The sequence below is a fragment of the Cyberlindnera jadinii genome (assembly GCF_001661405.1).
Source record: "Cyberlindnera jadinii NRRL Y-1542 unplaced genomic scaffold CYBJAscaffold_2, whole genome shotgun sequence".
In the NCBI taxonomy this organism is placed as follows: Eukaryota; Fungi; Ascomycota; class Saccharomycetes; order Phaffomycetales; family Wickerhamomycetaceae; genus Williopsis; species Williopsis jadinii.
This window is the reverse complement of record NW_017963653.1, coordinates 1-26,659: the sequence shown is the minus strand read 5'-3', so window position 1 is coordinate 26,659 and position 26,659 is coordinate 1. Positions and strand designations below refer to the sequence as shown.

The 26,659-nt window shown below is 43.7% G+C and overlaps 8 protein-coding genes across 8 annotated transcripts; 4 read left to right on the top strand and 4 right to left on the bottom strand.

The window, feature by feature from the left end:
• Nucleotides 1-104: 104 nt before the first annotated feature.
• ELP6 (Elongator subunit ELP6) lies at nt 105-901 on the bottom strand (the record flags this gene model as incomplete). The annotated part of the gene is made up of 1 exon (XM_020213268.1): nt 105-901. One exon carries the CDS (start codon nt 899-901, stop codon nt 122-124), a length of 780 nt encoding a protein of 259 aa, XP_020072141.1. The 3' UTR covers nt 105-121.
• A 114-nt stretch (nt 902-1,015) lies between these two features.
• Nucleotides 1,016-2,464, top strand: ZUO1 (zuotin). Its single transcript, XM_020214248.1, has one exon. It carries the CDS (start codon nt 1,071-1,073, stop codon nt 2,358-2,360), a length of 1,290 nt encoding a protein of 429 aa, XP_020072140.1. The 5' UTR covers nt 1,016-1,070; the 3' UTR covers nt 2,361-2,464.
• A 309-nt stretch (nt 2,465-2,773) lies between these two features.
• Nucleotides 2,774-6,973, top strand: CYBJADRAFT_165864 (P-loop containing nucleoside triphosphate hydrolase protein). Its single transcript, XM_020214247.1, has one exon. It carries the CDS (start codon nt 2,890-2,892, stop codon nt 6,946-6,948), a length of 4,059 nt encoding a protein of 1,352 aa, XP_020072139.1. The 5' UTR covers nt 2,774-2,889; the 3' UTR covers nt 6,949-6,973.
• Nucleotides 6,974-7,185: 212 nt separating this feature from the next.
• CYBJADRAFT_165863 (CBS-domain-containing protein) lies at nt 7,186-9,065 on the top strand. Its single transcript, XM_020214246.1, has one exon. It carries the CDS (start codon nt 7,300-7,302, stop codon nt 8,968-8,970), a length of 1,671 nt encoding a protein of 556 aa, XP_020072138.1. The 5' UTR covers nt 7,186-7,299; the 3' UTR covers nt 8,971-9,065.
• A 128-nt stretch (nt 9,066-9,193) lies between these two features.
• On the top strand, nt 9,194-12,780 carry PSE1 (importin PSE1). Its single transcript, XM_020214245.1, has one exon. It carries the CDS (start codon nt 9,448-9,450, stop codon nt 12,715-12,717), a length of 3,270 nt encoding a protein of 1,089 aa, XP_020072137.1. The 5' UTR covers nt 9,194-9,447; the 3' UTR covers nt 12,718-12,780.
• Nucleotides 12,781-13,089: 309 nt separating this feature from the next.
• On the bottom strand, nt 13,090-15,467 carry CYBJADRAFT_176451 (uncharacterized protein; the record flags this gene model as incomplete). The annotated part of the gene is made up of 2 exons (XM_020216787.1): nt 13,090-13,167; nt 13,899-15,467. 2 exons carry the CDS (start codon nt 15,465-15,467, stop codon nt 13,090-13,092), a joined length of 1,647 nt encoding a protein of 548 aa, XP_020072136.1.
• Nucleotides 15,468-16,511: 1,044 nt separating this feature from the next.
• Nucleotides 16,512-18,447, bottom strand: GAS1 (1,3-beta-glucanosyltransferase GAS1). The gene has a single exon (XM_020217689.1). It carries the CDS (start codon nt 18,317-18,319, stop codon nt 16,694-16,696), a length of 1,626 nt encoding a protein of 541 aa, XP_020072135.1. The 5' UTR covers nt 18,320-18,447; the 3' UTR covers nt 16,512-16,693.
• A 1,390-nt stretch (nt 18,448-19,837) lies between these two features.
• FKS3 (putative 1,3-beta-D-glucan synthase) lies at nt 19,838-25,396 on the bottom strand (the record flags this gene model as incomplete). The annotated part of the gene is made up of 2 exons (XM_020212480.1): nt 19,838-22,756; nt 22,895-25,396. The coding sequence occupies 2 exons, from the start codon at nt 25,394-25,396 to the stop codon at nt 19,838-19,840; spliced, it is 5,421 nt and encodes a 1,806-aa protein (XP_020072134.1).
• Between the last annotated feature and the right edge of the window lie 1,263 nt (nt 25,397-26,659).

Genomic DNA, 26,659 nt, shown 5'->3' with positions numbered 1-26,659 from the left:
TTTCCTTTGTTCGCATGCGAATTACGTACGCAACGCCATAGATGATGTAGAGAGTGCTATAACTTGTTTACATACTACAGCTGGAATGAAACCAAAGAGAACAAAACGTGATTGGCTACAACTACCTAAGGAACAGCTTTGTCTGCTGGTCTTTGGACGTTAGGAATAGGTACTCTTTCTCCATCACCTCTGTAGAGCCTTCAAAAGGCAGTGCACCTCTGGATATGGTTAGCGTTCCGGTGACGTCTTTTGCCTTGCCTGTTTCAAGAGGTCTTAGAGAGATGGCCAGGTGAGAGCGGTGAATCAGTCTCGTGAGCAGCTCATTCATCCTGAATTCAATTAACGAGCTGTCGTTCACCTTGAGCTGGACCAGTTCTTTATCAGCTGCCAAGATGACGAATATTGCCTGCGATACCCTCTGTAGCTTTGTCAATTGGTTCAGGATGTGCGACGCCGTGAGCTGTGTAGCCCCGATGAGGAACTCGAGCCCTTCTATCAGCACGGTCTTATGCTCTGATGTATACTGGTCGATCTGAGACGCCAGCTGGTCAAACGTCTTGTTCAGGTGCTCGACATCGCCAACTTTGCCAAAGAGGTCTGTAAACAGATCGACAAAGTGGAACTGTGGGGTTTCGCCCAACGCTATAGAGTTCCTCTTCAAGTCGTAAAACCCTTCGTCGTGCACCAGAGAGATGAGAACAACATCGCCTCTCAAACTTCTACTGGCCTTTCCATCAGCATTGATACTGCACGTGCCGAAGAGCCCGTTCTCTACAAGAGACTCAACCAACCACGCCGGCGAGGTCCCCTGTGTATGTGTGATTGTGCCACACACCTTCGAGCCACGAGGAATGATGCTTGTATCAGCGAATAGAATAAGATCCTGTTTCAGCGTTGACATTGTTCTGTTCTGCCCAGTGTGCTTGAGCTGGTTTACGCCCGCGATGCCCTTCTCCGTTTGGCTGAAAATTTGGTGATGGGCAGAGGAGGAGGGAAAAAATTTTTAATACTCTTCAAGCTTCATCAAAAGCATTGAGAAAGGCCAGTAAAAGGACCCCTTAAACATCGAAATGTCTCTTCCTTCATTGCCAGCTAACTTTGGTGCTGAGAACTTCAAGGCCTCAGCCAAATACTCTGCCCCAGTGCGTCGCCCTGTCGAGCCAGTTGGACGTTACTTCCTTGCCCATGCCTCCCGTGCCTTGAGAGGCCACACATGGTCTGAGTATGAGAAGATCGAGGCCGAGAAGAACGTTGCTACTGTTGATGAGACCGATGAGGATGCTGACCTTGGTGACGAGGAGCAATCCGAGGAACTGTTGTCGCATGATCCTCGTGACTGGAAGACTGCTGATTTGTACGCAGTGTTGGGTATCTCTCATCTGAGATACAGAGCCACTGAGGACCAGATCAGAAGAGCCCACAGAAAGTCTGTGTTGAAGCACCACCCTGACAAGAAGGGTGAGAAGCAATTGGGCCAAGATGGATTCTTCAAGATCATTCAGAAGGCATATGAAGTGCTGATGGACCCAACCAAGCGTCAGCAGTTTGACTCTGTTGATGAAGGTGCCGAGGTTGCGCCACCAGCTCCAAAGACCAGCTACGACTTCTTTGAGGCTTGGGGCCCATTCTTTGAAGCCGAGGCAAGATTCTCCAAGAAGCAGCCTGTTCCACAGCTCGGTGGGTTGGATGCGACTAAACCAGAGGTTGAAAACTTCTACAACTTCTGGTACAAGTTTGACTCCTGGAGAACGTTTGAGTTCTTGGACGAGGACGTTCCAGACGACTCTTCCAACAGAGACCACAAGCGTTACGTTGAGCGTAAGAACGTTGCTGCCAGAAAGAAAGCCAAGACTGAAGACAACAGACGTTTGTTGGAACTTGTCGAGCGTGCTTTCAAGGAGGATCCTCGTATGAAATTGTTCAAAGAGGCCGAGAAGAAGGAGAAAGAGCGTATCAAATGGGAACGTGAAGCCGGTGCTCGTGCTGAAGCCGAGGCCAAGGCTAAGAAGGAAGCTGAAGAGGCTGCTGCTAAGAAGGCTGCTGAGGAAGCTGCTGCTTCTGCCAAAGCTGAGGCAAAGAAGTCCAAGGAAGCTGCCAAGTCCGCTAAGAAGAAGAACAAAAGAGCCATCAGAAACGCTGCTAAGGACAATGACTACTTTGGCGACGCTGCAAAGGCTGAAGCTATCGATGCCGACATCAACTTGTTGATTGAGTCCTTCGACGACTTGGTGTTGCAAGACGTTGCTTCCAAGCTCAACGGTGCCGATGCCACCACGGCAAAGTCCACTTTGGAGGCAGTTGCAAAGGAGCTCACTGCTTCCGGCAAGATTCCAGCATCTATCCTCACATACTTTGTTTAGGCAATTGGCTTAGAAACTATACATAGAAGAACGATGCTGCTTTCTTTCTCTACAGTTTAGTCCAATTGATTAGATCATATATTACTCGCATAGACCAACGCCCATAGCTTCAACGCACATTTAGACATATAACGCCGCCCTCTCCCCCACCAGCCAGCGAACAGTTTATCCAAACCACGCTGCGATCGAGGCTCTGTGTAGATAGCACAGAGAGCATTACACGATTGATACTGCTCCCTTCCAATAGGATCAATTGCTCTCGTCAAGCAGTGGACGTGAAACGTGTAGAGTTTGTAGCTCTCCGGCTATACTTCCAAAAGCGGAAACGAAAATTGTTTAGAGCCCAAAACCCGAGAATTTTCTTCTTTTGGCCATACATTACCAGACATCCACTTTATATCAGCTGGTTTGGTCATGGAAGACATAAAAGGGCTTTAGTTAGCCTCCAAGGCCGTCTGTGTGTGTTTTGTATGCTGAAACCACTACTTGGGCCACTCATTCTTAAGATTTTTGTTTCCTTGGAGGAAATATGAGTGAAGCGTGCAAGTTGGAAGCCATCGATGCGGTTGATGCCAGTTCCAGTGCCGGTAGTGTCGACTCGCAGTATTACAATGAGCTACAGCAGAAGATTCAGGTTAAGAAGGGTTGGCCCCTGCTGAAGCTACTGGTTGGTAAGGAACCACAGCCAATCACGCCGTCTGATAAGAAATATCCATACTACACGGCCAATCTATGGTCATTGCTGACGTTTGCATGGGCTTTTGAGATCATCAAGAAGGGCTATTTGAGAAGGGTAGAGGATGAGGATATGTACGAATTGCCGGATAACATCAAAATAAAGGCCATGACTGAGCTATTTGAGGATAACTTCAGGAAAAGGAGGGAGGCGTTTTCCTTGAAATACGGTGATGATGTCCCCTTCACCAAGTGGGTGGTTATAAGGGCTTTGAACGATACTTTCTTCAAAGAGTTTTGGCTCATTGCTGGCACAGCGAAAGTCGTTATGGATCTGGCCCAGGTCTTGTCGCCCTTGCTTGTGAGACAGCTTGTTAGATATATACAGTTGAAATCGTCACATGATCCAGGTGTTGGCAATGCAATCGGTTATTCCATCGGTATATCCGCAATGATCATGCTCACTTCTGTCTCGTTATCTCATTTCTTCCATTCTTCGATGGTTGTTGGTGGTTGTGTTAAAGCAGTGTTGACAAACGTCATATACAAGAAGGCATTCAATGTATCGTCCAAAGTGAGGTTTCAATACCCAAACGGTAAGATCAACTCCTTGGTTATGGCTGATTTGGCAAGAATTGATCTTGCAGTTGGTGTTTTCCATTTCATATGGGCATTTCCCCTCTCCTTGAGCATTGCTACAATTGTCTTGTGTTGCTACCTGGGGGCTGTAGCACTTATTGGTATCGCTACTGTTGTCTTGTTCTTGGTTTCGATATTTTGGTTCAATGCAAAGCTTAAGCAACTACGTATCAAGGCAAATGTCTTCATCGACAAGCGTGTTCGTGCAATCAACGAAATCATCAACAACATGAAGATGATCAAGCTTTACTCATGGGAAATACCCTATAAGGAGAGACTGGCGGAATACAGAGGAGTAGAGAAGGAGTTCATCTTCAAAGTGCAAATGCTCAAGAGTATAATGAACTCTGGTATCAATTCTATAACAGGAATTGCTACAATGCTCACATTTATCGCACTGTTCTATCTCTCTGGAAGCCATTTCCAGTCTTACAATGTTTTCTCTGCTGTTACACTCTTCAACATGATTAGAATGCCCATCAACTTATTACCGATGGCCACAAGTTTTGCGACTGATGCACTTATTGCAATGGATCGAGTGACTGGGTTCTTACAGGCCGAAGACGACGAACTAACGGTTTCCAGATTGCCTGTTGAAGGTTCTACGAATGCTATTGAGATTCACGATGCAACATATCAATGGGATATTGAGCCACGAGATGATTTGATAACTTCTGTAACGAGTGAAACTTTGGAGAAAGACCTCAGCTTTCCTGGTCTCAGAAACATCAACTTGACTATCAAGCGTGGAGATCTGATAATCATCACAGGCTCAATTGGAACTGGTAAAAGCTCGCTGTTGAACGCCATCGAGGGAACAATGCGCCAGGAAAGTGGTGATGCCAAAGTCTATGGTTCTTTGACGTTTTGCTCATATCCATGGGTCCAAAATGCAACAATTAAAGAGAATATTCTCTTTGGAATGCCATACAATAGAGAGAAATACCATTCCGTGGTCTCTGCCTGTGGTCTTGACGTTGACTTTAAGGCTTTACCAGGTGGTGACCAAGTCGAAGTTGGTGAGCGAGGTATAACGTTGAGTGGTGGACAGAAGGCCAGAATTAACCTTGCAAGGGCAGTATACGCTGACAGAGACATAATTCTCTTGGATGACGTTCTGAGTGCGGTTGATGCGACTGTTGGCAAACACATTATGAAAGAGTGTATCTGTGGGCTGTTAAAGGATAAAACTAGACTACTTGCTACTCATCAGCTCTCTTTGATTGATGCTGCTGACCGTATCATTATTCTTGATGGAACTGGGTCGTTACAGATTGGTACTCAATCTGAGTTGTTGCAGACATCTCCGACCTTTTCCAATTTAATGAATTTCAGTCGACAACCAGAAGAACAAGAAAGGGAGAAAGAGGAGGACGTTATGATTGATGATGAGGAGGAGAAAGAATTGCAAAGAGTTCAAACCCAAATCTCCACTGCGAAGAAGGAAAAGGCTGAAAGTAGAGAAGAACAGAGAAGTATGGAATCCATCTCCATCAAGGTATATCTGAACTATCTCGCTCTAGGATCCAGACTATTTGGTCGTTTTATAATCCCAATATTCTTTCTAACCATTGCTGTCTCGGGGTTTCTCCAGTTATTCTTTTCTGTCTGGTTATCATTCTGGTTGAGCGATAGATTTGGTTATTCTAGCCAGTTGTATACTGGGCTGTATGTGCTACTCGTCATGCTCTCTACACTGGCCTTTGTTTGTTTATTCACCCTTATGGCATCCCTTAACAATACTGCTGGGCTAAGGCTGTTTAACATGAGTTCTTCCAAACTTCTGAAAACACCAATGTGGTTTATGGATATTACACCAATTGGACGTATACTGAACAGATTCACAAAAGATGTTGACGTCCTTGACACTGATTTGATTGAACAGCTTCGTCTATTCGTTACAAGCTCGTCGACTGTCTGTTGTACCATTATCCTGTGTGCATGCTATATTCCATGGTTTTTGATTGCAGTACCAGTCGCCCTTTTCATTTACGTTCACCTGTTCATATTTTACAAATCTTCGGCGTTGGATATCAAAAGATTGGAATCTGTTAATAGATCATTGGTATTCTCATTGTTCAACGAATCTTTGAACGGCATGAAAGTCATCAAGTCATACTCCTCTGTGGAGAGATTCCAGCACAGGTTTGAATCACTCATCAACAAAATGAATTCTGCCTACTTCCTCACATTCGCAAACCAGAGATGGCTCTCCATTCGGTTGGATTGTATTGGTTCTCTCTTGACCCTCTTCATCTGTATCATGTGTGTCTGCGATGTTTTCCATCTTTCAGGGTCCTCCTCTGGTCTTCTCGTCTCGTACATTATCCAGGTATCCAGCTTGATGTCGCTGCTTCTCAGATCCATGACCATGGTCGAAAATGACATGAACTCTGTGGAGAGACTGTTCGAGTACGCTATGGATCTACCTGAAGAGGGTCCATTCGAAATTGAAGAAACAAAGCCCAGAGAGTCATGGCCAGAGAAAGGTGCTATAGCATTTAACAATGTCAGTCTCAGTTATCGTGAGAACTTACCATTGGTTTTGAAGAACGTCTCGTTTGATGTCAAGCCAGGCGAAAAGATTGGCGTCTGTGGACGTACTGGAGCTGGTAAGTCTACAATAATGAACGCACTCTTCAGAGTCAGTCCTGTCCGTGAAGGATTCATCACCATTGATGGTGTTGATACCTCTACTATCGGCCTGAGCGACCTGAGGTCAAAGCTGTCGATTATTCCTCAGGACCCAGTCCTGTTCCATGGCACAATCAGGGAGAACCTGGATCCTTTTGGATCAAGCTCGGACGCTGAACTGTGGGACGCGTTGAGAAAGAGCTGGCTTGTTGAGGATGGTGCACGGGGGACAGGTTCCTACAAAATCGGCGAAACTAACATCACAACGCTACACAAGTTCCATCTCGACCAGCTGGTTGAAGACGACGGTGCAAACTTCTCGCTTGGTGAGAGACAGCTGTTGGCGTTGGCCAGGGCCCTGGTTCGTGATTCCAAAGTCCTGATCCTTGATGAAGCCACATCCAGTGTTGACTACGAAACAGACGTCAAGATTCAAAGTACGATAGCAAACGATTTCGCTCACTGTACCATTCTTTGCATCGCTCACCGACTGAGAACCATCTTGAACTACGACCGCATACTGGTGCTGGACAAGGGACAAGTTGTGGAATTCGACACTCCGCTGAATCTGTTCAAATTGGGTGGCATATTCAGTGGCATGTGCCAACGTTCAGGCATCACTGAAAGGGAATTTCCTTAATTTTACCGAATCTCCATATCTGCTGGGCTGTAGACTCGTAGTAAAGCGGTATCTGTGTGTGAATCGTATGGCTGGTTGCTATGCTCTTCGCCTATGAATCTCCCTTGTTGCCATTGTCCTGTGTTTTGGCGCTTCATGAGCGCACGACGCGAAAATTTAGGAGAGTAAGCCAAACTTAGGGCCAAAAGCGTCAAAATGTGTCAAAATCCGGGGTCTAATTGTTGATCAACCTCAAAGGGGGAATTTAGCAACTATCACCATTGATTACAAATCTGAGATCACGTTCGATCAGTTGAATAGTCATTGAGAGTTGGTGGTGAGCAGCGGTTTAGGTGATTAATTTGGATAGTGATGGCCACCATTTTCCAGCTCGGTCCTGATGCTCCTGTTGAGTGCTTGCCCGAGAACACGGGTTATGAAGCGTCACAGTTGATGGCGAATAAGAGGGTGCACTGCCTGTTGGTGATGCGCTCAAGGAGTCTTGTTGGGATCGTCACGGCCAAGGACATGGCGTATAGGCTGACGGCAAAGGGGTTGGATCCAAAGACCACGCTTGTTGAACAGTTGATGACGTCTTGTCCCCTCTGCTTGCACATGGATACGCGGATCACGGACGCGTTAACGACAATGGTTGATAAGAATGTTCGTCATCTACCTCTATTGGACTCCCAAGGCGCCATCACAGGCGTCTTGGACATTACCCGGTGCTTCCACCAGGCCATGTTGAGGTTGGAGCGAATTGCCGCCAGTGCTCAAAGGCTCAATTCTGTATTGAAAGAGGTGGCGAGGGACTATGGCGATGTGCGCTCAGAACAGGCTGACCGCATTGTCCAAGATGTTAGATCACTCAGTGACGTGATTGATATTCCGACGCTCAAGACCGTGGGCTATAAACCTGTTTGCTATGTGGACTCACTATCAACGGTATACGACGCTGCACAGCTGATGGAACAGCAATCTACAACGGCACTGCTTGTACTTGATGGGACTTCTAATGATCATAAAGTGATTGGTATCTTTACAAGTAAGGATATATGCAATAGGGTTATTGCCAGAGGTTATAACCCATCAAAGTGTACTGTCGCAAGGGTATTGACAACGAGTCCTGAATTTGCTAAAGACTCGCTCACTGTCAGTGCCGCGTTGAGGCTGATGTACCATGGGCATTTCCTTAACTTGCCTGTAATCAGCTCCACAACTAATGACATTGTGGGAATTGTGAGTGTATTGCAGCTAACATACGCTGCACTTTCGCAATTGGGTAAACGTCATGAGTTGGACTCAGTTCAGAAGACTACCCTGGATGAAGTCACAAGTAGACTTCCAGATCAACTACCATGGGATACATTCTGGAGTGCAATGGATAAATCAAACGATGATATACAGAGTTTGGAATCTAGTGTATCCCGAGGTCCTTCAAGAAATCAATCTCCCTCAAGCTCCAGAAGAACATCTTTGAATTACGTTTCATCAACTTCGAGAAGACCGTCCACTAATAAAGTGAAGTCAGAAGATAACTTCCTGATGTCACCACAGAGGGTTCCTTCCACGGAATCATTATCAAGAATTAGCTTCTATTTGAAAAGGAAGACAGTAACGTTCCGCATCATCGAAGAGAAAACGGGAATAGTGGATAAAATAAGCATGGCATTGAGTGACAACCTGACATTAACGGATGATTTGAAACCGTTCACACTGTTACAGAAGGAGATTGAGGAAAAATTTGCTGGTAAACATGAGCTGTTTTATGAAGACAACGAGGGTGATATGGTCACCTTAACCACGGAAGCTGATTTAATGACGGCAATTGCATATTCGGAGAGGTATTCACAGGATGATAACCACTATGTGGAACTTATAATCAGGCCCTACGCCACTAGTGAAGCGTACTTCACGAGAATTTGGCAAGCGATAAAGAGACTGACATCATCATGGACCAGATCAGGCATTTTCACCGGTATGGCACTCTTATCAATTGGCATCATTCTCGGGGCCACGGCTAGACCCATGCTACGTGTATAGCATCACCTTGCCATATACCAAACATAGCACACTTTATATTAATGAGATCTTATGGGGAAATTGAAGTAAGCGGGCCCATCGCAGTGTTTGACGTGTAATCCATTTTCGTTGCCATAGAAACCACTAGTTTTTCTTAAAAAGAAACACACGTACAAAATTCCTTTGCAATAGCGTAAAAAACACAAAAACACAAAAAAAAACCGAAAAACCGGAAAAAAAAATTTTGTACTGAACCTTCTCTCCAAGGAAACCAAACCGCCAGAGATCTGTATTGGAACAAATCTGTACGATTTGCTGTCTCACTGAAGTGATTTGTACATTTGTATTGTCAGTTATCGAAGGATTATCTTCTTCTGGCTGATTGATATAGTTTCCTATTGCTCTATTTCTTGTTCTGGTGTCGGATAACCGAACAAAGACTCGTTAATAAGGCCCGCATCACCTACGTGTTTTCAAAAGGAGAAGGGATTGTAACAAATGTCCTCCGTCACTCCTGAAATCAACAGCGCTCTCCTTGAGCTATTGCAAGGGCTGTCGTCAGCTGATAACAACACGCGTGTTGCAGCTGAAACCCACTTGAACAGTGTGTGGTCAGGCAAGGATCGTGTTGACGTTCTGTTGTTATTCCTGTCACAACAAGCGGCATCAGGCGCTAACGATGCATTGAAGTCGTTTGCTGCTGTTCTCTTTAGAAGAATTGCCATTAGATCCCCTCCAAAGATGAAGAGTGTTATGGAGAGAACGATCTCGATCGTCAACGAAGAAACCTTGGCTGGAATTAGAAACAACTTTCTCCAGGGGTTCATCTCACAACAGTCCAACAATGTCAGACATAAACTCGCAGATGTTATAGCTGAGCTCGCTAAGGATGATGTCCCGGGATCTTGGGATCAACTACTTCCAACTCTCTTCGAGGCTGTTAAGAACCCAGACGCCAGCTTCAGAGAATCCGCCTTCAGAATCTTTGCTGCCAACCCTGGGCTATTGCCACAGTCCCATATGGATCAGATACTTCCAGTGTACCAAGCAGGCTTTGAAGACTCTGAAGATGACATCAGAATTGCTGCTTGCTCTGCATTTGTGAGCTTTTTCCAGTGTCTGCCAAAGAAGACGTGGCCATTGGTTCAACCTTTGTTACCAAGTTTGATGAACAGTTTACCTCGTTTCCTAGAAAATGGTAAGGACGTGGCCTTGGCTTCTGTATTGGAGTCTCTTATTGATCTGGTTGACACTGCTTCCAAGTTGTTTAAGGATATGTTCCCAACAATCATTGAATTTTGTTCAGCTGTCGCCAATAACCAATCTATTGACTCAGGTGCTAGATTGTCAGCTTTGGAGCTCTTGACTGCATTTTCTGAATCTTCACCAAAGATGTGTAAGGCTAACCCTGCTTATTCCCAGGCCATTGTTTACATCACTTTACACATGATGACTGAGGTCTGTGACGGTGACGACGACGCTGCTGAATGGAACAATGCGGATAATACTGAAGATGACGAAGAAGAAGTTGAATACGATTCAGCTCGTCAGGCTTTGGATCGTGTTGCCTTGAAGCTCGGTGGTGAATACCTCGCTGGACCATTGTTCCAGATGATCACTCAGATGATGGCCTCCAATGACTGGAGACAACGCCAAGCCGCTTTGATGGCACTCTCATCTGCTGCTGAAGGTTGTTGTGATGTTCTCATTGGTGAAATACCACGTATCTTGGATCTTGTTATTCCTGGATTAAATGATCCACACCCAAGAGTCCAGTACGCCACATGTAATGCACTTGGTCAAATCTCTACTGACTTTGCCGACACCATTCAAAGACAAGCTGGGGATCGTATCATTCCTGCTTTGGTTTCTAAGCTCACAAATCAATCCGTTCCAAGAGTTCAAGCTCATGCTGCTGCTGCGCTTGTCAACTTCTCAGAAAATGCCACCAAGGAAACTCTTGAACCATACTTAGATGACCTTTTGTCCAACTTGTTGACCTTACTCCAAAGTCCAAAACGTTATGTCCAAGAGCAAGTTCTGACGACCATTGCCATAGTTGCTGATGCTGCACAGAAGACATTTATTAAATACTATGATACATTGATGCCACTTTTGATCAATGTCTTGAAGACTGATATGGGTGATGAACAAAGATTGCTTAAGGCAAAATGTATCGAGTGTTCAACTTTGATTGCACTGGCAGTGGGTAAGGAAAAGTTTGCTCCGCATAGTCAAGAACTAATTCACTTATTTGCGGCTATCCAACAAGGTGAGATGCAAGATGATGATCCTGTGAAGCCATACTTGGAACAAGGTTGGGGTCGTATTGCACGTATTATTGGCTCTGATTTCTTGCCATACTTACCAAGTGTCTTACCACCTTTAATTGAAGCTGCAAAAGCTGCTCAAAATATCAGTTTGTTAGAGGAAGAAGAAGCTGAGGAGTTCAATCAAAACGAGGACTGGGATGTTATTCAACTCTCAGGTAAGCACATTGCGGTGCACACTGCTCTATTGGACGATAAGGCTGCAGCTATTGATCTTATTGCCGGTTATGCTGACATTTTGAAGGGTGACTTTTATCAGTACACAAGAGAGATTACTTTGGAAATTGTCTTACCAGCTCTGGACTTTTACCTGCATGATGAAGTTCGTAGATCTGCTGCCAACGCACTTCCTCCACTTTTATTAACAGCCAAGGCCGCAACTGGAGCTAAGTCCACACAGACATTGGAATTGTGGCAATTGATCTCTGATAAACTCATCAAGATCATCGGTACAGAACCAGCCATTGACCTGTTGTTTTCTTACTTTAATGCTTTATCAGACTGTATCCAAATCATTGGAGATCAGTCACTCTCCCAAGAGCAAATGTTGGCCTTTGCAAAGAACGTTAACACTGTTTTGAAGGAGATGTACGACCGTATCAAGGACCGTGAAGGCGAAGAAGATGAATATAATGAAGAAATTGACGAGGATGATGAGTACACTGATGAAGAGTTGAGTGACGAGATCAACAAGGTCATTAGTACTGTGTTCAGCTCCAACAAACTTGCATTCCTTGAGCCATTCCAGGTTCTTGTCCCTACAGTTGCCAGTTTCATCAACGACAGTAACGTCATTTGCAAACTATTTGGCCTGTGCGTTGCATCTGACTTGGTTGAATACACCGGTGAGGCATCTGTTCCATTCCGTGATCTATTCCTTGGTGCTGTTGCAGAATCCTTGGGTCATCCAGATGCCCGTATCCGTCAAGCTGCATCGTATATCGTTGGTGTTGCAGCACAACACGCTTCGAACAGCTACGCAGACCTCACATTAGGTGCATTGGAATCACTATTCAAGATTACCCAAATTCCAGACGCCAGATCTGATGATAACGCTGGTGCCACTGAGAATGCCTCATGCGCAATCTCTAAAGTTCTCCATGCATACGGTGACCGTGTTCCAAATTTCAACGCAGTTGTTGAGAGTTGGATTAAGACTTTACCAATTGTGAAGGATACCGAAGCTGCACCATACGCGTACAGATTCCTTGCACAATTGATTGACTCATCGCACCCATCTATTCAAAACAATATCCAAGGTGTGGTGGATAGTGTTATCCAGGCACTTGTCTTTAGCTCCATCGCCGGTCAAACAGCAGAGGTTGTTGTTGGCTCTGTCAAGAAACTTCTTGGTCAACTCCCACAGTCAGATGCAATGGCTCTACTACAAAGTTACCCACAAGATACTCAAGCTGTGATCCAGAAGTGGTTCTCATAAGTGAAGATACATAAATGAATACATTGTAAATTACTTTCTCTCTTGGAAAGTTGAGAGGTCTAAGATGATTTTGTATGTGATAGTGTCCGTAACAAAACTTTTTTTTTCTGTTCCGCTTTGTTTCTCAGCTCATCGGTGAGGGAAGAAAAATTTTGGCACCAAACATTTTGCACGAGGAAAAGAACGTTGAAAGAGGTTACGCTGTGCAACTTATCTGGAATAGTTTTGATAAATAGAGAGATAATGGGACTTGCCGGTGTTAAAGTGAAGCAGAGATTTGGATTTGATCCAAGAAATACCAAATGGGCCAACGATACTGATAGATTTGGGAACCAGTATTTAGAGAAGATGGGCTGGAAACCTGGTTCAGGTTTAGGAATGGTTTCTCACGCTGTCACTACTCATGTGAAAGTGGCTTTGAAAGATGACACTGTTGGTCTTGGTGCTAAGCTCTCAAAGAAGGTCAAGAAGGATGAATTTGATAGTGGCGAATGTGCCGGTTTGGACGTTTTCCAGAGAATTCTAGGTAGATTGAACGGTAAAGAAGAGGTCATCGCCAAAGAATTGGAATTACAGAGAACTGAAAAGATTTTAAATGGTAAGCTTGGTATTCAATTCATAAAGGGAGATACTTTGAAGAGTACATGGGATAGTGAGAATAGACAGTTAATAGTAAAGAGAGTTAGAGACGATAGTGATGATGATGAAGAAGGTGACTCTAAGAAGAAGAGTAAGAAAGAAAAGAAGGAGAAGAAGAGCACGAAGGAAAAGAAGGAAAAGAAGAGCAAGAAGGAAAAGAAAGAAAAGAAAGACAAGAAAGAAAAGAAAGAAAAGAAGGAAAAGAAAGACAAGAAAGAAAAGAAGGAAAAGAAGGAGAAAACAGCTGAAGTTACTCGTGATAGCATGCTCGCGCCTAGTGAGTCCAGAGAAGAATCACCAGCTGTTAACACTCGTCTCCATGTGAGGTCGAAGTGGATTAGACAGAAGAGAGCAGCCACTATGGATGCGAAGGCATTGAATGAGATCTTTATGATTTCCAACGACTAAATCTACATGCAAATTGTATACAAAAGAAAAACACGTTCACATACATTATCATGGTTTATAATTATTCTCCCTTAGAACAAGAAAGCACCCATGCTAACTGTGAAGAAAGTACCGATAGTCATCAAAAGTGCAACGTTGGAAGCACCGACTGGGTTGACTGCACCAGCAGAACTCTTACCAGTGGATGAAGCAGATGCAGAAGCAGATGCGGTAGATGAAGAAGTTGAAGAAGAACCGGAAGCGGAATCGGAACCTGATGCTGTAGAAGTGGCAGCGTTAGAAACTGCAGCACTTGCACTTGACAAGATCGAAGAACAGGTAGAAGCTGTGGATGTAGAAACCAAAGAAGCAGAGCCACCAAAGTCACAGTCGGTGGAGTGCTTACCGTTATCAACGTAGTATTGGTTGAGAACATAGGACAACTTAGCCTTGTCACCACAGTAAGAGAACGCACCATAGACACCACTAGTACCATTGGCACTAATTACACTACAGTCGGTCATACCACACACAATGGAGTAGAGATCACTGTAATCCTCTTCATCAACGCTGCTGTCAACAACACAAGCCAAAGTGTAATCCAAACAGTCACAAACAGCCTCATCTGGAGTTGGAGGAAGCTCGGCAGATGCACGCCATGTAGAAGCCTCAGCAGGACAAGCAAGGGAGGTTGTCTTAACGCTACCAGAAGTGGCAGAAGTTGGATCAATAGAAGCCAACTCAGTCTTCAAGTTGTTGAAATCAGCCAATGTGGAAACTTCATCACCGCTGACTGTGACAAGACCGTAGTTGTTAGCTTCCTCAAAGTACATGTAGACAATACCACCTGACCAGACATCAGTCATGTCAGAACCGTAAAGAGCCTGAACCTCGGTGAATTCTCTTGGTTGGACCTCGTTACAGCCGTATTCAGAGAAGAAGATTGGAATAGTCAAGTTCTCGAACTCCGCAGTTCTGTCAGCGTAACCAGACTCCTTGAAAGTGGAGTCACCACACCATTCGTACATGTTGATACCAAAGAAATCAGCCTTAACATCCTCATCACCACAGGCAAAGTAGTCAGCAATGGCAACACGGATGTCAGAATCATCGTTTGAGGAGTAACCAACTGGAATGTCTCTGTAACCTTGAGCCTTGATGTAGGCCTTAGTGTCTCTAACAGCAGCCTTAACAAATGCAGAAGCATCGGTGTTTGTAACGTTGTTGGTGACTTCGTTACCGGCAAAGAAACCCAAAACGTTTGTGTAGTTCGACAAGGCATCGACCGTGTCTGTGTATCTCTGGTAAAGCTCCAAGTTCCATTCAGGACTATCTCTGTTGATAGACTCGGAAGGTTGGGACAAATCAGCAATGATGTAGATACCAGCCTCGGCAAACAAATCCATACACTCCTTGTGGGAGACAGATGTGTTGATGGCGTACACTCTCAAGGTGTTGGTGTACAACTCTTGCAAGTATGGCAAGTCTCTCTTACAGGAGTCGATGTCAGCCAACGGGTCGACGAATGTCACGTCGGCAGACGCATTGGCGGTGTCCTGCTGGTAGGCGATACCCTTGATGTAGAACTGCGAACCGTTATTGCTGTAGAAGAACTTGTTACCAACAACCTCGATGGTTGGCACGGAAGCGTCGGTTCCCTCAGTGTCCTGGTTAGCAAGAGCAACACCAGCGAACGCAGAAGCCAAGGCCCAGTTGAATCTCATTGTATCAGAATACGTAGTCTTGTCCTTAAGCCAGTGACAGAATAACAAGAGCAGGAGCAGGAGCAGCAGAAGAAGGAAGAAAGGGGGAAAGTTTGTGGGATTTGGCTGGTTTAAATTCCAAAACAAACTTTTTCGTCAAATTAGGGAAATGCTGTGAATCAACGTCTTCGAGAATTCCACCGGCTGAGTTTGTGCAAAATCGATGCGTTGGAGTACAAAAAACCACAAACATCCCCTGCGAGGCTCTCAAGAGCGCGTTTTTGTTTTGGATTCAAGCGGCATGAGAAAACGAGGCCCGAAAAGAAACGCCCAAGTTGGAAGGGGAAGCTGCCCAAATCAAATCACCGTGCATGCGAAGATGAGGTGGTGTTGATCTTCGTTCCCACGCCCAATTGGACAGAGGGAATGGCCAGTGTGAAGAGATGAGCGCCCAATGAGGTCCAATTAGGTCCAATTATGGCTCCAACGAGAACAATCTGTAATCTCTCTCGGCAAGGTGTAACAGTGCTTAATTTCCCCCCCCACTGTTCCGTCTCCCATAATCCCTTTCCTGTTGTCATATCTTACAGCCAATGTTGCTTTGTTTACTTGTTGTTGTCTGTTTTAGGCGATTTGTACACAGCCAAAACGGTCGGTCGGCGACACACACAGCGTGCACCACCACCACCCCCTCCCTCTCTACCACAGCCAACGAGTTTTTGTTGACAGTCGCGGAGTCGCGGAGTCGCGCTCGGGCCTTCCTCGAGGGAATAAAACGTCCAATGTCCAAAAATAAACAAACCTTTGAACAAGCGCTGTGTTGTTCGCGTGAAGCTTTGAAGGCTCACGTGCCGGGCTAGATCCCCGGACTCAACAAAGCGCATCACGGGGGATGTTCGATGAGATCATGAGGAAATGTAAGCGTTGGCGGAGCGTTGAAACAGCGCTCGTATATACCATCAGCGCGTGTATCGTCCACACGTCCTATGCACAACCACAACGGTAGTGAATTGTGGACGCGTTCGATGTCCAATGCCCGATGTCCGACGCCTGTGATCTTTGATTGTACGTTGGCGGCCATAATTTGATGTCTTTGACGATGTGCACTCGACAGCCATCTGAGGAGAAATAGACGACGTACATCTCTTTGGGGTATAGCTCTACCGGTGTTGGAATGGCTGGAACTTCATGGGATCATTTTTTAAGGTAATTCGTATATGCTTGAAAATTAGAAACAGTTCATGATCTCAGATCAACGTCAAGGTGAATCCGGTTACTGCAACGGTAATACCAATTGCAAGGGCGACGATGCTTTCAGAGCCTGGGACTCTGACAGCACAGGCAACAGAGCTGGCCGTTGAGGTGGAAGATCCTGACGCGGTTGAAGTGGCTGATCCAGTTGCAGAACCGCCGTCAGTTGAAGTGTCTGATCCTGTTTTTGATACAGTGCCGCTGACTTCACCAGTTCCCACACTACCAGCAGCGTTCAAGGCACTCGAACATTCACTTGCAGTGCTGGATTGGCCTGTAAGTGTTGCAGACCCGTCAAAGGAACATGCACGGGCAGCGCTGCTCTGGTCTTTGTAGTACAAGTCCAGAACAAATGACAACTGTTGTTTGGCGTTACAGAAGGAATAAGAACCGTACTCGCCAGTGGTACCGTTGGCACTAATACCACTACAGTCAACATAACCACATACAACGGCAAACAGGTCGTCGTAGTCATCTTCGTCAACATCACTGGATACGACACATGAGAGGGAATTCTCCATACAATCACACAACCCTTCGTCTGGGGTTGGTGGAAGATCAGTGGAAGCACTCCAATATTTGAAGCCGGTTGGACAAGCCAATGTAGCGTCGCTGGTGCTGATATCGGAAGACTCTGCAGAGGTTGGAGAGATGCTGTTGATTTCCTCTGAGTAGTATGAGTAATCAGCAAGCGTTGAAACGCTATCACCGCTGACTGTGACAAGACCGTAGTTGTTCTCTTCCTCAAAGTACATGTAGACAATACCACCAGACCACACGTCAGTCATATTTTTACCGTAAAGAGCCTGAACCTCGGTGAATTCTCTTGGTTGGACTTCGTTACAGCCATATTCAGAGAAGAATACAGGAACGGTTAAGTTGCTAAATTCTTCAGTTCTGTCAGCGTAACCAGACTCTTCGAAAGTGGACTGACCACACCATTCGTACATGTTGATACCGTAGAAATCGGCTCTTTCATCTTCATCACCACAAACGAAGTAGTCAGCAATGGCAACACGGGTGTCCGCATCATCATTGGAAGAATAACCAACTGGGATACTTCTGTAGTTCTGGTCTCTGATGTATGCCTTTGTATCTCTAACAGCGGCCTTGACAAAGGCAGATGCATCCGTGTTGGTGTAATCGTTGGTCACCTCGTTACCGGCGAAAAACCCCAAGATGTTTGTATAGTTTTGGAACTCATCGACAATCTTGGTGTAACGGTTGTACAGCTCAACCGTCCAACTTGGATCGTCTCTGTTGATCGAGAGAGATGGCTCGGATAAATCCGCAATGACGTAGATTCCAGCATCGTCTAACAATTGCATACATTCCGTGTGGTCTTGGGTTTCGTTCAAGGCATAAACACGGATAGTATTGGTCTTCACGGCAGACAGGTAAGGAATATCTCTAGCACAGGCCTCACCGTCGGCCAACGGATCAACAAAGGTGGAACCATCAGTAACATTAGAGGTATCCTGTTGGTAGGCAATACCTCTCATGTAAAACTGAGAACCATTGTTCGAGAAGAAGAACTTGTTACCGACGATTTCGATCGCTGGGAGCTCTGCAGCCACTAAACCAATGGCGCTGGCCACAATTGCAAGGTTTTGGAACAACATTGTCTTTACTTCCTTCTGATTTTAAGCGATAGTTTTGAACAGTTGGTAATCTTTTGAAGACAGTGCTCTGAAGACAAGAAAGGAACGAAAGGGGCAATAGTTGGATGGATCAGATCACAATGCCTAGGGATTCAAGAGAGAGAACTCCAGTATATATATATATATATATGTATATATATACATGTTGTGTATACACTCAGCCTACATTATACGATGTACACTGTATACCAAGTAGAAGTTGAAAAGAGTTCTGGTCATAGCCTGTATGGTCATGTGGAGTCATGCACAAAAAATGTTTTTATGCCCCAAATGGTCTTTGGCGCAACAGTTTTTGCGCAGAAGCCTCCAAGGGTGGCTGTGTTTAATTACTCCAATGGGAAATATAAGTCGTCAAAAAACGACACCTCCTTCGAATTCCTATCGCGTTTCCTCTTTTGAGCGTGTTTCTTGATCAATTTGCAGGAAGCGTCTCATGTGTCTTGACGCACGTATACATGATGCCCAATTGGGCTCCCAAACTGCACTAAATTTATATTTCAAATAGCCGTCATCACGATTATATCTGATCATTTCTAACCATAATCTAAAGGAAAAAAAAACTGGTGTCATCACAGCCCACTGCTCTCTCTTTTTTTTGCTCCAGTAAAGTGGCTTGATGTTAATTTTGCTGTCCCTTCACCTCGGACGACGATGTTAAAATCTCCAAGAAACCGAACCCCCTAACATCAACTTGGCACGGAACCGTGGTTATTTTTACATCAATACGCAAATGTAGAAAATGGTATTGGCGTGACATTTTGGATTGCTCTCGAGTGGAAATTAGTATCTCCCAGCTCTCCAGCTGAAAAAGCTGACGTCGATACAAAATTTCTTGGATACAAAGATTTAAAGTAAACACCAAGAGTTAAGAAATTGATGATGAACGACGCGATACGTCATCAGAATTACAGAGGATGTCTATTTACAAAGCGTCTTTGAATCAAAAAATGCAAGGTATGCTCTCGGAGCTTCTTCTGAGGTTCACAGGGGGGTGTAACGATGTAGCTATAGCTCTGCCGAGATGAGATTCAAACGCCTCAAAGCTAAACTCCTGAGGATTCTTAATGCACCATTAATATTGCCTCAATCTTGTGTGTGAGTTGCAGTCATATATTTGCCGTTCAGCTCTGTTAGATCTCTGTTAAGGATACATAAGCTGTACAAACCAACGTTGTAATTGATATTCTGGCCCTTGGAAAACCGTCATATTCCAACCAATATCAAGCTATCAACAATCATAGACAAGCTATCAATCAACAACAATTCCAAAACAATGTTGTAGGCGCTGTGCATATCACCTGCTGGTTAAGCCTGTGTGTGAAGTGGCAGTGCTCAACTACCAGGCAAATTCAAAAAAAGATTCTAAGCCTTGCATAATTAGTACCATGTTGATCCGAGTGCATAGTATTACCCAATAATGGTGAATAGCATTTCAATTAACAAAAACAAGGGAAGAGGCTATGGTAATATTTAACATCGTCACCAAGGGTGAGTTTTGAAAACAGGCATAGTACCGGTTGTAGTAATAATCGTGCTTGTAACATTCACACCAGTATCGTCATTCCATTGATTGTTTGGTTGTATTAGACCATTAAGAGGACCGTCTTCCAATGACAAATACAACTCTGGAATGTATTTAGCGGTAAGCAAAGGTACAAGAAGCAGCATCATGAACATTCCAATCACTAGGAAATAAAGAATGAAATACTTCACCACGATTACAAGACGACGTCTCTTTTTGCTCTTTGTAAAAAATCTCTTGTGTTGTTTATCAGGTTGCAACCACAATAAAATCATTGTGTGGAACTTATCAATAAAAGGTATGAAAACAAACGGTGTCTGAACAAAAAGAATGGAGTGCCCCAATATGAAATCCAATGCGAACTGACTCATTTCCATTATCTTCACAATATATTCCCTCGATGGAGCCAATATCAGTCTCCATCCAACTTTCTTACTGATCCAACGACCAGACCACCACATGCGGTTGAATTTATCATGTTTGTACTCTCTACTAAGCACAAGAGTGGATAAAAATGCGAACACAACTTCCTGAAAGCTAATAATACAAAGAAGGCAAGAGAGAGATCTCACAAAGTTCCATCCTTCAAGAAACCAGACCAACTCAAATAGGCCAACATAGATCAAAACTGACAATGCATGAGTGAATGATGCAAAAACTGACGCTAGGGAAGTAAAGAAACAAAGAGTCCCAGCCAAAATAGAGACTCCGAATACAACAGCTAAAATAACTGCATTTATGACGATGGGAAGAAAAGTCAAAATTACCAACCTTAGTATTGCCTTAGTCAGCTTGACATTCCTTACTCCATTCTGTGAGTTAATGAAGCTGTATGCAAAAAATAAGAATATCCCATTCAACAAGGGCACAATCAATTCTGTAAAATAGGTATCCCAAATACGTGATTTTCTAACTTCTTGCACACCAATTTCAGAAGGATCGCCAATCATGCGCTTCTTGTATCCAGTGTAGCGAGCACGAGAATGCTTGACAAATGAAATCCATGAATTTGAACGATGATTATTGTTACCTCTGGATAGCCAATGAATGAAGTCCCTATAATCAACAAAAAAATCCTGAAAAGAGAACTGGTGAGGGTTGAAAATAAACGGAGCAAGGATCATTGATACCAATGTAATGTAGAACCATAGCAACGCCGGTTGCCATATAGTTAACGTTGCGAATAGCAACATCAAAAAGATTTTGGCTCCCGCATATATTGAGGATGATGTGAACTTGGAATAGAGATAGAAAAAGTGAACTCTTGACATTGCAAACCCACGACCTGTACTGATATATCGAGCCCCACCAAAAGTTACATCGGTCAACAACGAATTCGCATAAATTTGACACACAAATACCTCAAAAAGTGGTGAGAGTGAGATAATGTGATGGAAGAATCGTGCAAATGCTCGCCAAAGACCTCTTTCTGTCATCTCTTGAATGAGAAGAGGAGTGAAAGCAATAAAAAATACAAGGAAGACGGAGAAGATGAAAATTGTAACCCAGTTAAGCACAGGTTGAAGCATGTAGCAGCCCAATGGTTCCTGAAGGTCTGTATAAGGAACATCTTTGTCGTACTTGCAGATGATTGATTCGTGTTTCAAAGCGCCTATGTTAACCAACACAATCATGAACATCTGCACTGACAAAACAATGAAGAGATTATTGATATGGAATCCAGGGTGTGCATAATAGAAGGAAAGGAACCTGTCAAGTGGTAACTGAGTTCCCAAATAATAATACTCCCTTGATAAAATTTGCTCTCCCATCCCAGCTCCAATCTTCGTAGTGAAGTTCAAAATGGATCCAAAACCCAAGTCTCGTCCTTTTCCACATTGGTAATAGTCACAATGCTTGATTCTTCCTCCTCGCAATAAGGCATTCATTCCAGCGTATATGTCTTCATTTAAATGTAATCCTTTCTGGGCTTTGGATATACCACCACGAGTAGTCATAAATATTGCATTGAGAAAGTCTGGGTGTCCATAATGCAATTTCCCCCCGATTTCTGCCAATGTTCTTGCAAACAATGTTCCAAACGTCTGCTCTTTTCCAGCTGCAACATCTCCAAGAACACCAATATTCTCCGAAAATATGTATTCCCGTGTACCTACTATAGCCACAGGATCTGGTGCCCTCTTCGTGATGATACCCGGTATATAAGGTAGTGGCGTGTCCAAATTCAACTCTTCGAACTCAGCTAAGAGTGATCTTATCTTGATACACTCTTCTAAATAGTTATCTTGGTTGGCATCAACGACTTGTATATACTCGCCTCGATAGAATATCAAGGCATGGTTTTGGTTATCCGACTTTCCATCGCCCAAAATTGGATTCCCTGATAGACGTACCTTATAAATGGGGATCCTGTTTCCATCGTCATCCAATTTACAGTATCCATCAATAAGACAGGAGTAAAAGACCTGTTCTCCATCAGGATCATTTGGGTTCTTTTCTTTCAGAAGATAGGCCACTTTTATTTCAGGGAAAGCTTTCAAAAGAAAATCGGTTTCTTCTCTTTCATGGGCCTTGAAACTGGCCAATCTCTGCATCGCAATCACCATCTTGAATTTTCTGTGAGCCATTATCTCTAAGTCATCCTCTAACGCCTGCTGATCATTCTTGTAAAATTGAACCATGTCTGGATTCTCAATTCGATAAAGAAGTTTCAATGCCCGAACATAGTTAACAAACCCAGAAGCCGTCCGGTATAACGTCTGAGTTCTCAAGGACGCCCATATTCTTGTTCTCAAAACGTATTCCGGAGATTCATCCTTGAATCCAAGGCAGTAAAGGGGTAAGTCATCTATCTTTGTCCGTCTCATATTATCATCTGATGACATCGGAATTTCCTCGTTCTCAAGAATCGGTGTCTCCGGGATAACCCTTGGGGTATTAGGAGGTGACGATTTTCCTTTTTTGAGTCTTATTGTCACCACAGCATCCTCTGAAATACTTTGAGTTCGATCCAGAGCTTCCAAGTGGTGGTTCAAACTCCCTCCGCTAGACACTGACTTTTTCCGGGTCGTGTCAAATTTGGTTCTGGCATCTGGTAAGAGTCCATTATCCTTTGCCATCAGTTTAGTATCAGCGACAAAACACTCCCATTCTGTTGGATACAACTTCTTCAAATACTCTAATAGGGTGATCTTTGTGTTCATATTAGCCTCCTTAATGATCTCTTTGAGGGAAAGAATAATCTTCTCTCCGTAGTGAGGAATCAAAACAGTAAAAACAGGCATACATTCCACAGCTATCGGTTCTGGTATAGGAGTTGAAAGTGACTGTGCGAAGAAGGATATACGTCTTTGAGCTTCAGAATTTGGTGGGAAGAACTCACTTGATTTGTATGTCGAATCATCATGTGCAATGAAAAAGCTTGGTGACTTCAATGTTTTCCTTCCCGCAACTTCAGAGGGGACCTGGTGATAAAGAAGTTTATGTACCATCTCGACAGGTAATAAGTGTTCTCTGTACATTGAAATTATCACTGCATTCCAAACCTGGGAGATTAAGATCTTTGGCTTGTATTTTACCTCCATATCAGCACTTGCAATAACTTTAGAGTATATCCTTTTGGGTAACCTTGAGTAGACGTTCCTCCAGGGAGTCAAGATGGAGATTCCCAACGCAAATGATAACATCATGGAGAATATACAATTGCAGACAATGTACCATAAGTATGTGTCGAGGAAGAACAATATCAAGTCGGTCAGATATACCAACCCTAGTGTTATATGCGCCTGATGCCTGCATAAGAACGTTCCTATATATACATCACCAACACAGCGCGTCATCTCCATTATCGATAAGACTCTGATTGGGTCTTTTAGAGATAATGTCAAGAAGAAGTAAGATTCGATGTATTTGGCAAGAAAGATAGAAGACCAGAGAAAGATTGAAAACCAATAACTTCGACCTTGAAGCTTCGAAAACGCTGCAGTGAATGTTTGAGATGCAACATGGCTTCTATTCTGGCCCGAGAATGTCTTAGAGGTGAAAAGTGACCCAAGAGGTCTCCAAGCGAAGTATATGGCTGTAATTATAGCGATAACCAACTGTACAATTGATAACATGTAGGCAAAATTGGAATGTGTTTCCAAGTCGAAATATCCAAATATGAACACCGATGGTGATACATTAATAACCGTGATCAATACCAAGCACAAAAATCTTGGAAACAACAGTCGGGCTCCAGGCCATTCTCGAGGAACGAAATGCCATTCTGCAATTGTTGCGAGAAGTTGAATAAAGCAAACAAGAGTACCTCCAAGCGCTATCAGTGAGAGTTGGCTCTGTTTTGTGGGTGGGTTATCCAATAACTGCATGTAATTGTGGGTGTAGAGAGTTGGAGAATTGAAACAGGTGAAGAACCAGAAGGACGAGAGGTGAATTATCCATATTCTATTGAAGTTTGTGGCTAAATGGAGCCAGGTTCTTGTCTCTCGATAAGTCTTGTAGAATGCATTCCCCCAGTCAGCATCTTTCAATGATAAGTACCTTAGAGATAATGGAATATCAACCAAGCGTTCCCCTGTTGACTTCATTTTAATACGTTCAATCCCTTCTGGATACCAAAATAACTGATTTACATCGTCGTATCCTATAATATCCTTATGGTCTCGTTCCCGACGAGTCATGGAACCGTCACTTGAGATCTTGTATATTTGACCCCTCAAAAACCTGTATATGGGCGTTGCAATGCTGTCCAAAAACTCGCCTTCTGGAACCTTTTCATTCGAAGATTGGCACTCAAGTGATACGTAGTAATCGTAAGCACATTTGTAAATAAAACAAATACACTCTGGTAAGAATCTCATTTGATTTGATTCACCCCATATCAACAAGTATAGAGCTATTTGTTCAACTTGTTGTGCAGGTGTTAGATCTTGCATCTTCATCTTCCACTTATAATCTGCGATTATGAAATCAAAGTTCCTCTCCAATTCCTCGGGTGTGTACTGTATCTTCATATAATTGTCTGCAAATTCATCCTGCAGTACCTTTGCCCTTTTACGAGCCTCCTTGATATCCACATTCTTCCTTTTGGCTATCTTTTTGTTGCGTCTGTGTGCCAGGCCGTATAACTTCATGTTCGAGAAGCCAACCTCTTCATCTAAATTGAGCCGTGCTGCAAAGAACCATTTTTTATAGTTGGAGTTCTCACCACCGATGTATGAGGCATGTAACGATGTCAAGGCATGGAGAGGATGGAACCTAGACGCCCTAGAATCAAGTTGTATCATCAAGTGGTCAAACATATTCTCCATGCTGGAGCATTGGAAACCAAATTTGTCGCGTAGCTTCTCAAAGATATGGTATATCTCAGCCTGTGTAATGGGACAGTCGTCGTTGTTCCATGAAGGAAAGGCATCACGAGAATCATGTAGTGCATTCACGGGTAAACTCGTGTCTTCCTTCCAATCATTGTGTTCAATGCCTGCGATACCATCTGCTAAGTTTCTCGGGTGTATATCAGGTACAGGTTCAGTGGAGATATGATCATTTGGCATAATCTTCTCATCAACACCTGTTGATTCATGAAGATCAGGTACTGTGGGCATACTGGTATTCCCACTTCTGTATCGGATACAATTTCACTACCAACTCTGACCCTAGCATCTTGTCTTCTCTGAGGGCAACGAGTTTCTTTGGCCTTATTGTTTTTGTGTCAAATTGAGCTAAAAAGCACAAAAACGTCCGGAACGTCTTTGGAGAACAATGAAAACAAACCGCAAAACTGCAGATCTTACGTAAGGAATGTAAATAGTGGTGTATGGATGTTTGATGTTCGCTATAATCGGGAAACTCGTAAATATCATTGGAATTTGGGTGAGGGTGAATTCTATGCCAATGCAGACCCAGATTAGACATTCCACCAATCAAAAACAAAAACACCTCTGAGCCTCATTTTTGACGTTTGCAAACCACGGAACGAGCAAAAAAAAAAAGAAATAAAAAACGCTGAAAAAACGTGTTAAAGAGCGTTAATCTCTTTTGTATCTAGATGGGTGTGAATCACTTTGTTAATACCTGAGTAGTACTGATTATTGCTGCGAGTTTTATTAATTGAAAGTTCAGACTATTGTGCGCTTAATGGTAACTGTTTGTTGTAGGTTTTTTAGTTCTGTGCTGACGTAACCACTCTTCCCCCTTTTACATGTGCGTTGTGTATTTTGTTGCTTTACGCCCCAAAACCCGTTTCAGATTGCGGTTGCTATGTTTTGATTTGCCAATTTGGGACTGGAAGTGTTGACTTTTTGTCCGAATCAGGCGAGATTGAGATTTCCTTTATGGCCGGAAAAAAAGGGTTGAGGCAGCAGAATGCTGCTGACAAGTCTCCAAAATCTCAGACCGAGGTGTATTCCGGGTCTAATGGGACTTGAAATTATAATCTCGGGTTATCCTAGAATTATGACCTAGTTATAACTTCTGGATTGCTAGCGGTTCCCTATACAGATAATCTCTAACTTAACGGCAACTTTTGTTAACCATAATCAAGGTTAACGGCAACAATTCGTCTGTGGTTTTCCGTATCTGAAAGCACCATTAGTTATCAGGCTGACATTGAGCCTAATCTTGAAGCGATCAACTAGCCAATAGACCAGGGTTATTTGCGGTCTATGGATGTACTCAACGACGATCTCTAGCAGTTGGACTTATATTTTCGCAAATACCGCAATTAGAATGATACTTATAAAAATAGCAAACCCCCCTTCAAATTTCCCCAAATTATACCACAATGTAGTGCTTACTCAAATTAAGAGATATACAAA

Coding starts and splice junctions, on each gene's coding strand:
- GAS1 (XM_020217689.1), bottom strand. CDS start 18,319: ATGTTGTTCCAAAACCTTGCAATTGTGGCCAGCGCCATTGGTTTAGTG.
- CYBJADRAFT_165863 (XM_020214246.1), top strand. CDS start 7,300: ATGGCCACCATTTTCCAGCTCGGTCCTGATGCTCCTGTTGAGTGCTTG.
- CYBJADRAFT_165864 (XM_020214247.1), top strand. CDS start 2,890: ATGAGTGAAGCGTGCAAGTTGGAAGCCATCGATGCGGTTGATGCCAGT.
- ZUO1 (XM_020214248.1), top strand. CDS start 1,071: ATGTCTCTTCCTTCATTGCCAGCTAACTTTGGTGCTGAGAACTTCAAG.
- PSE1 (XM_020214245.1), top strand. CDS start 9,448: ATGTCCTCCGTCACTCCTGAAATCAACAGCGCTCTCCTTGAGCTATTG.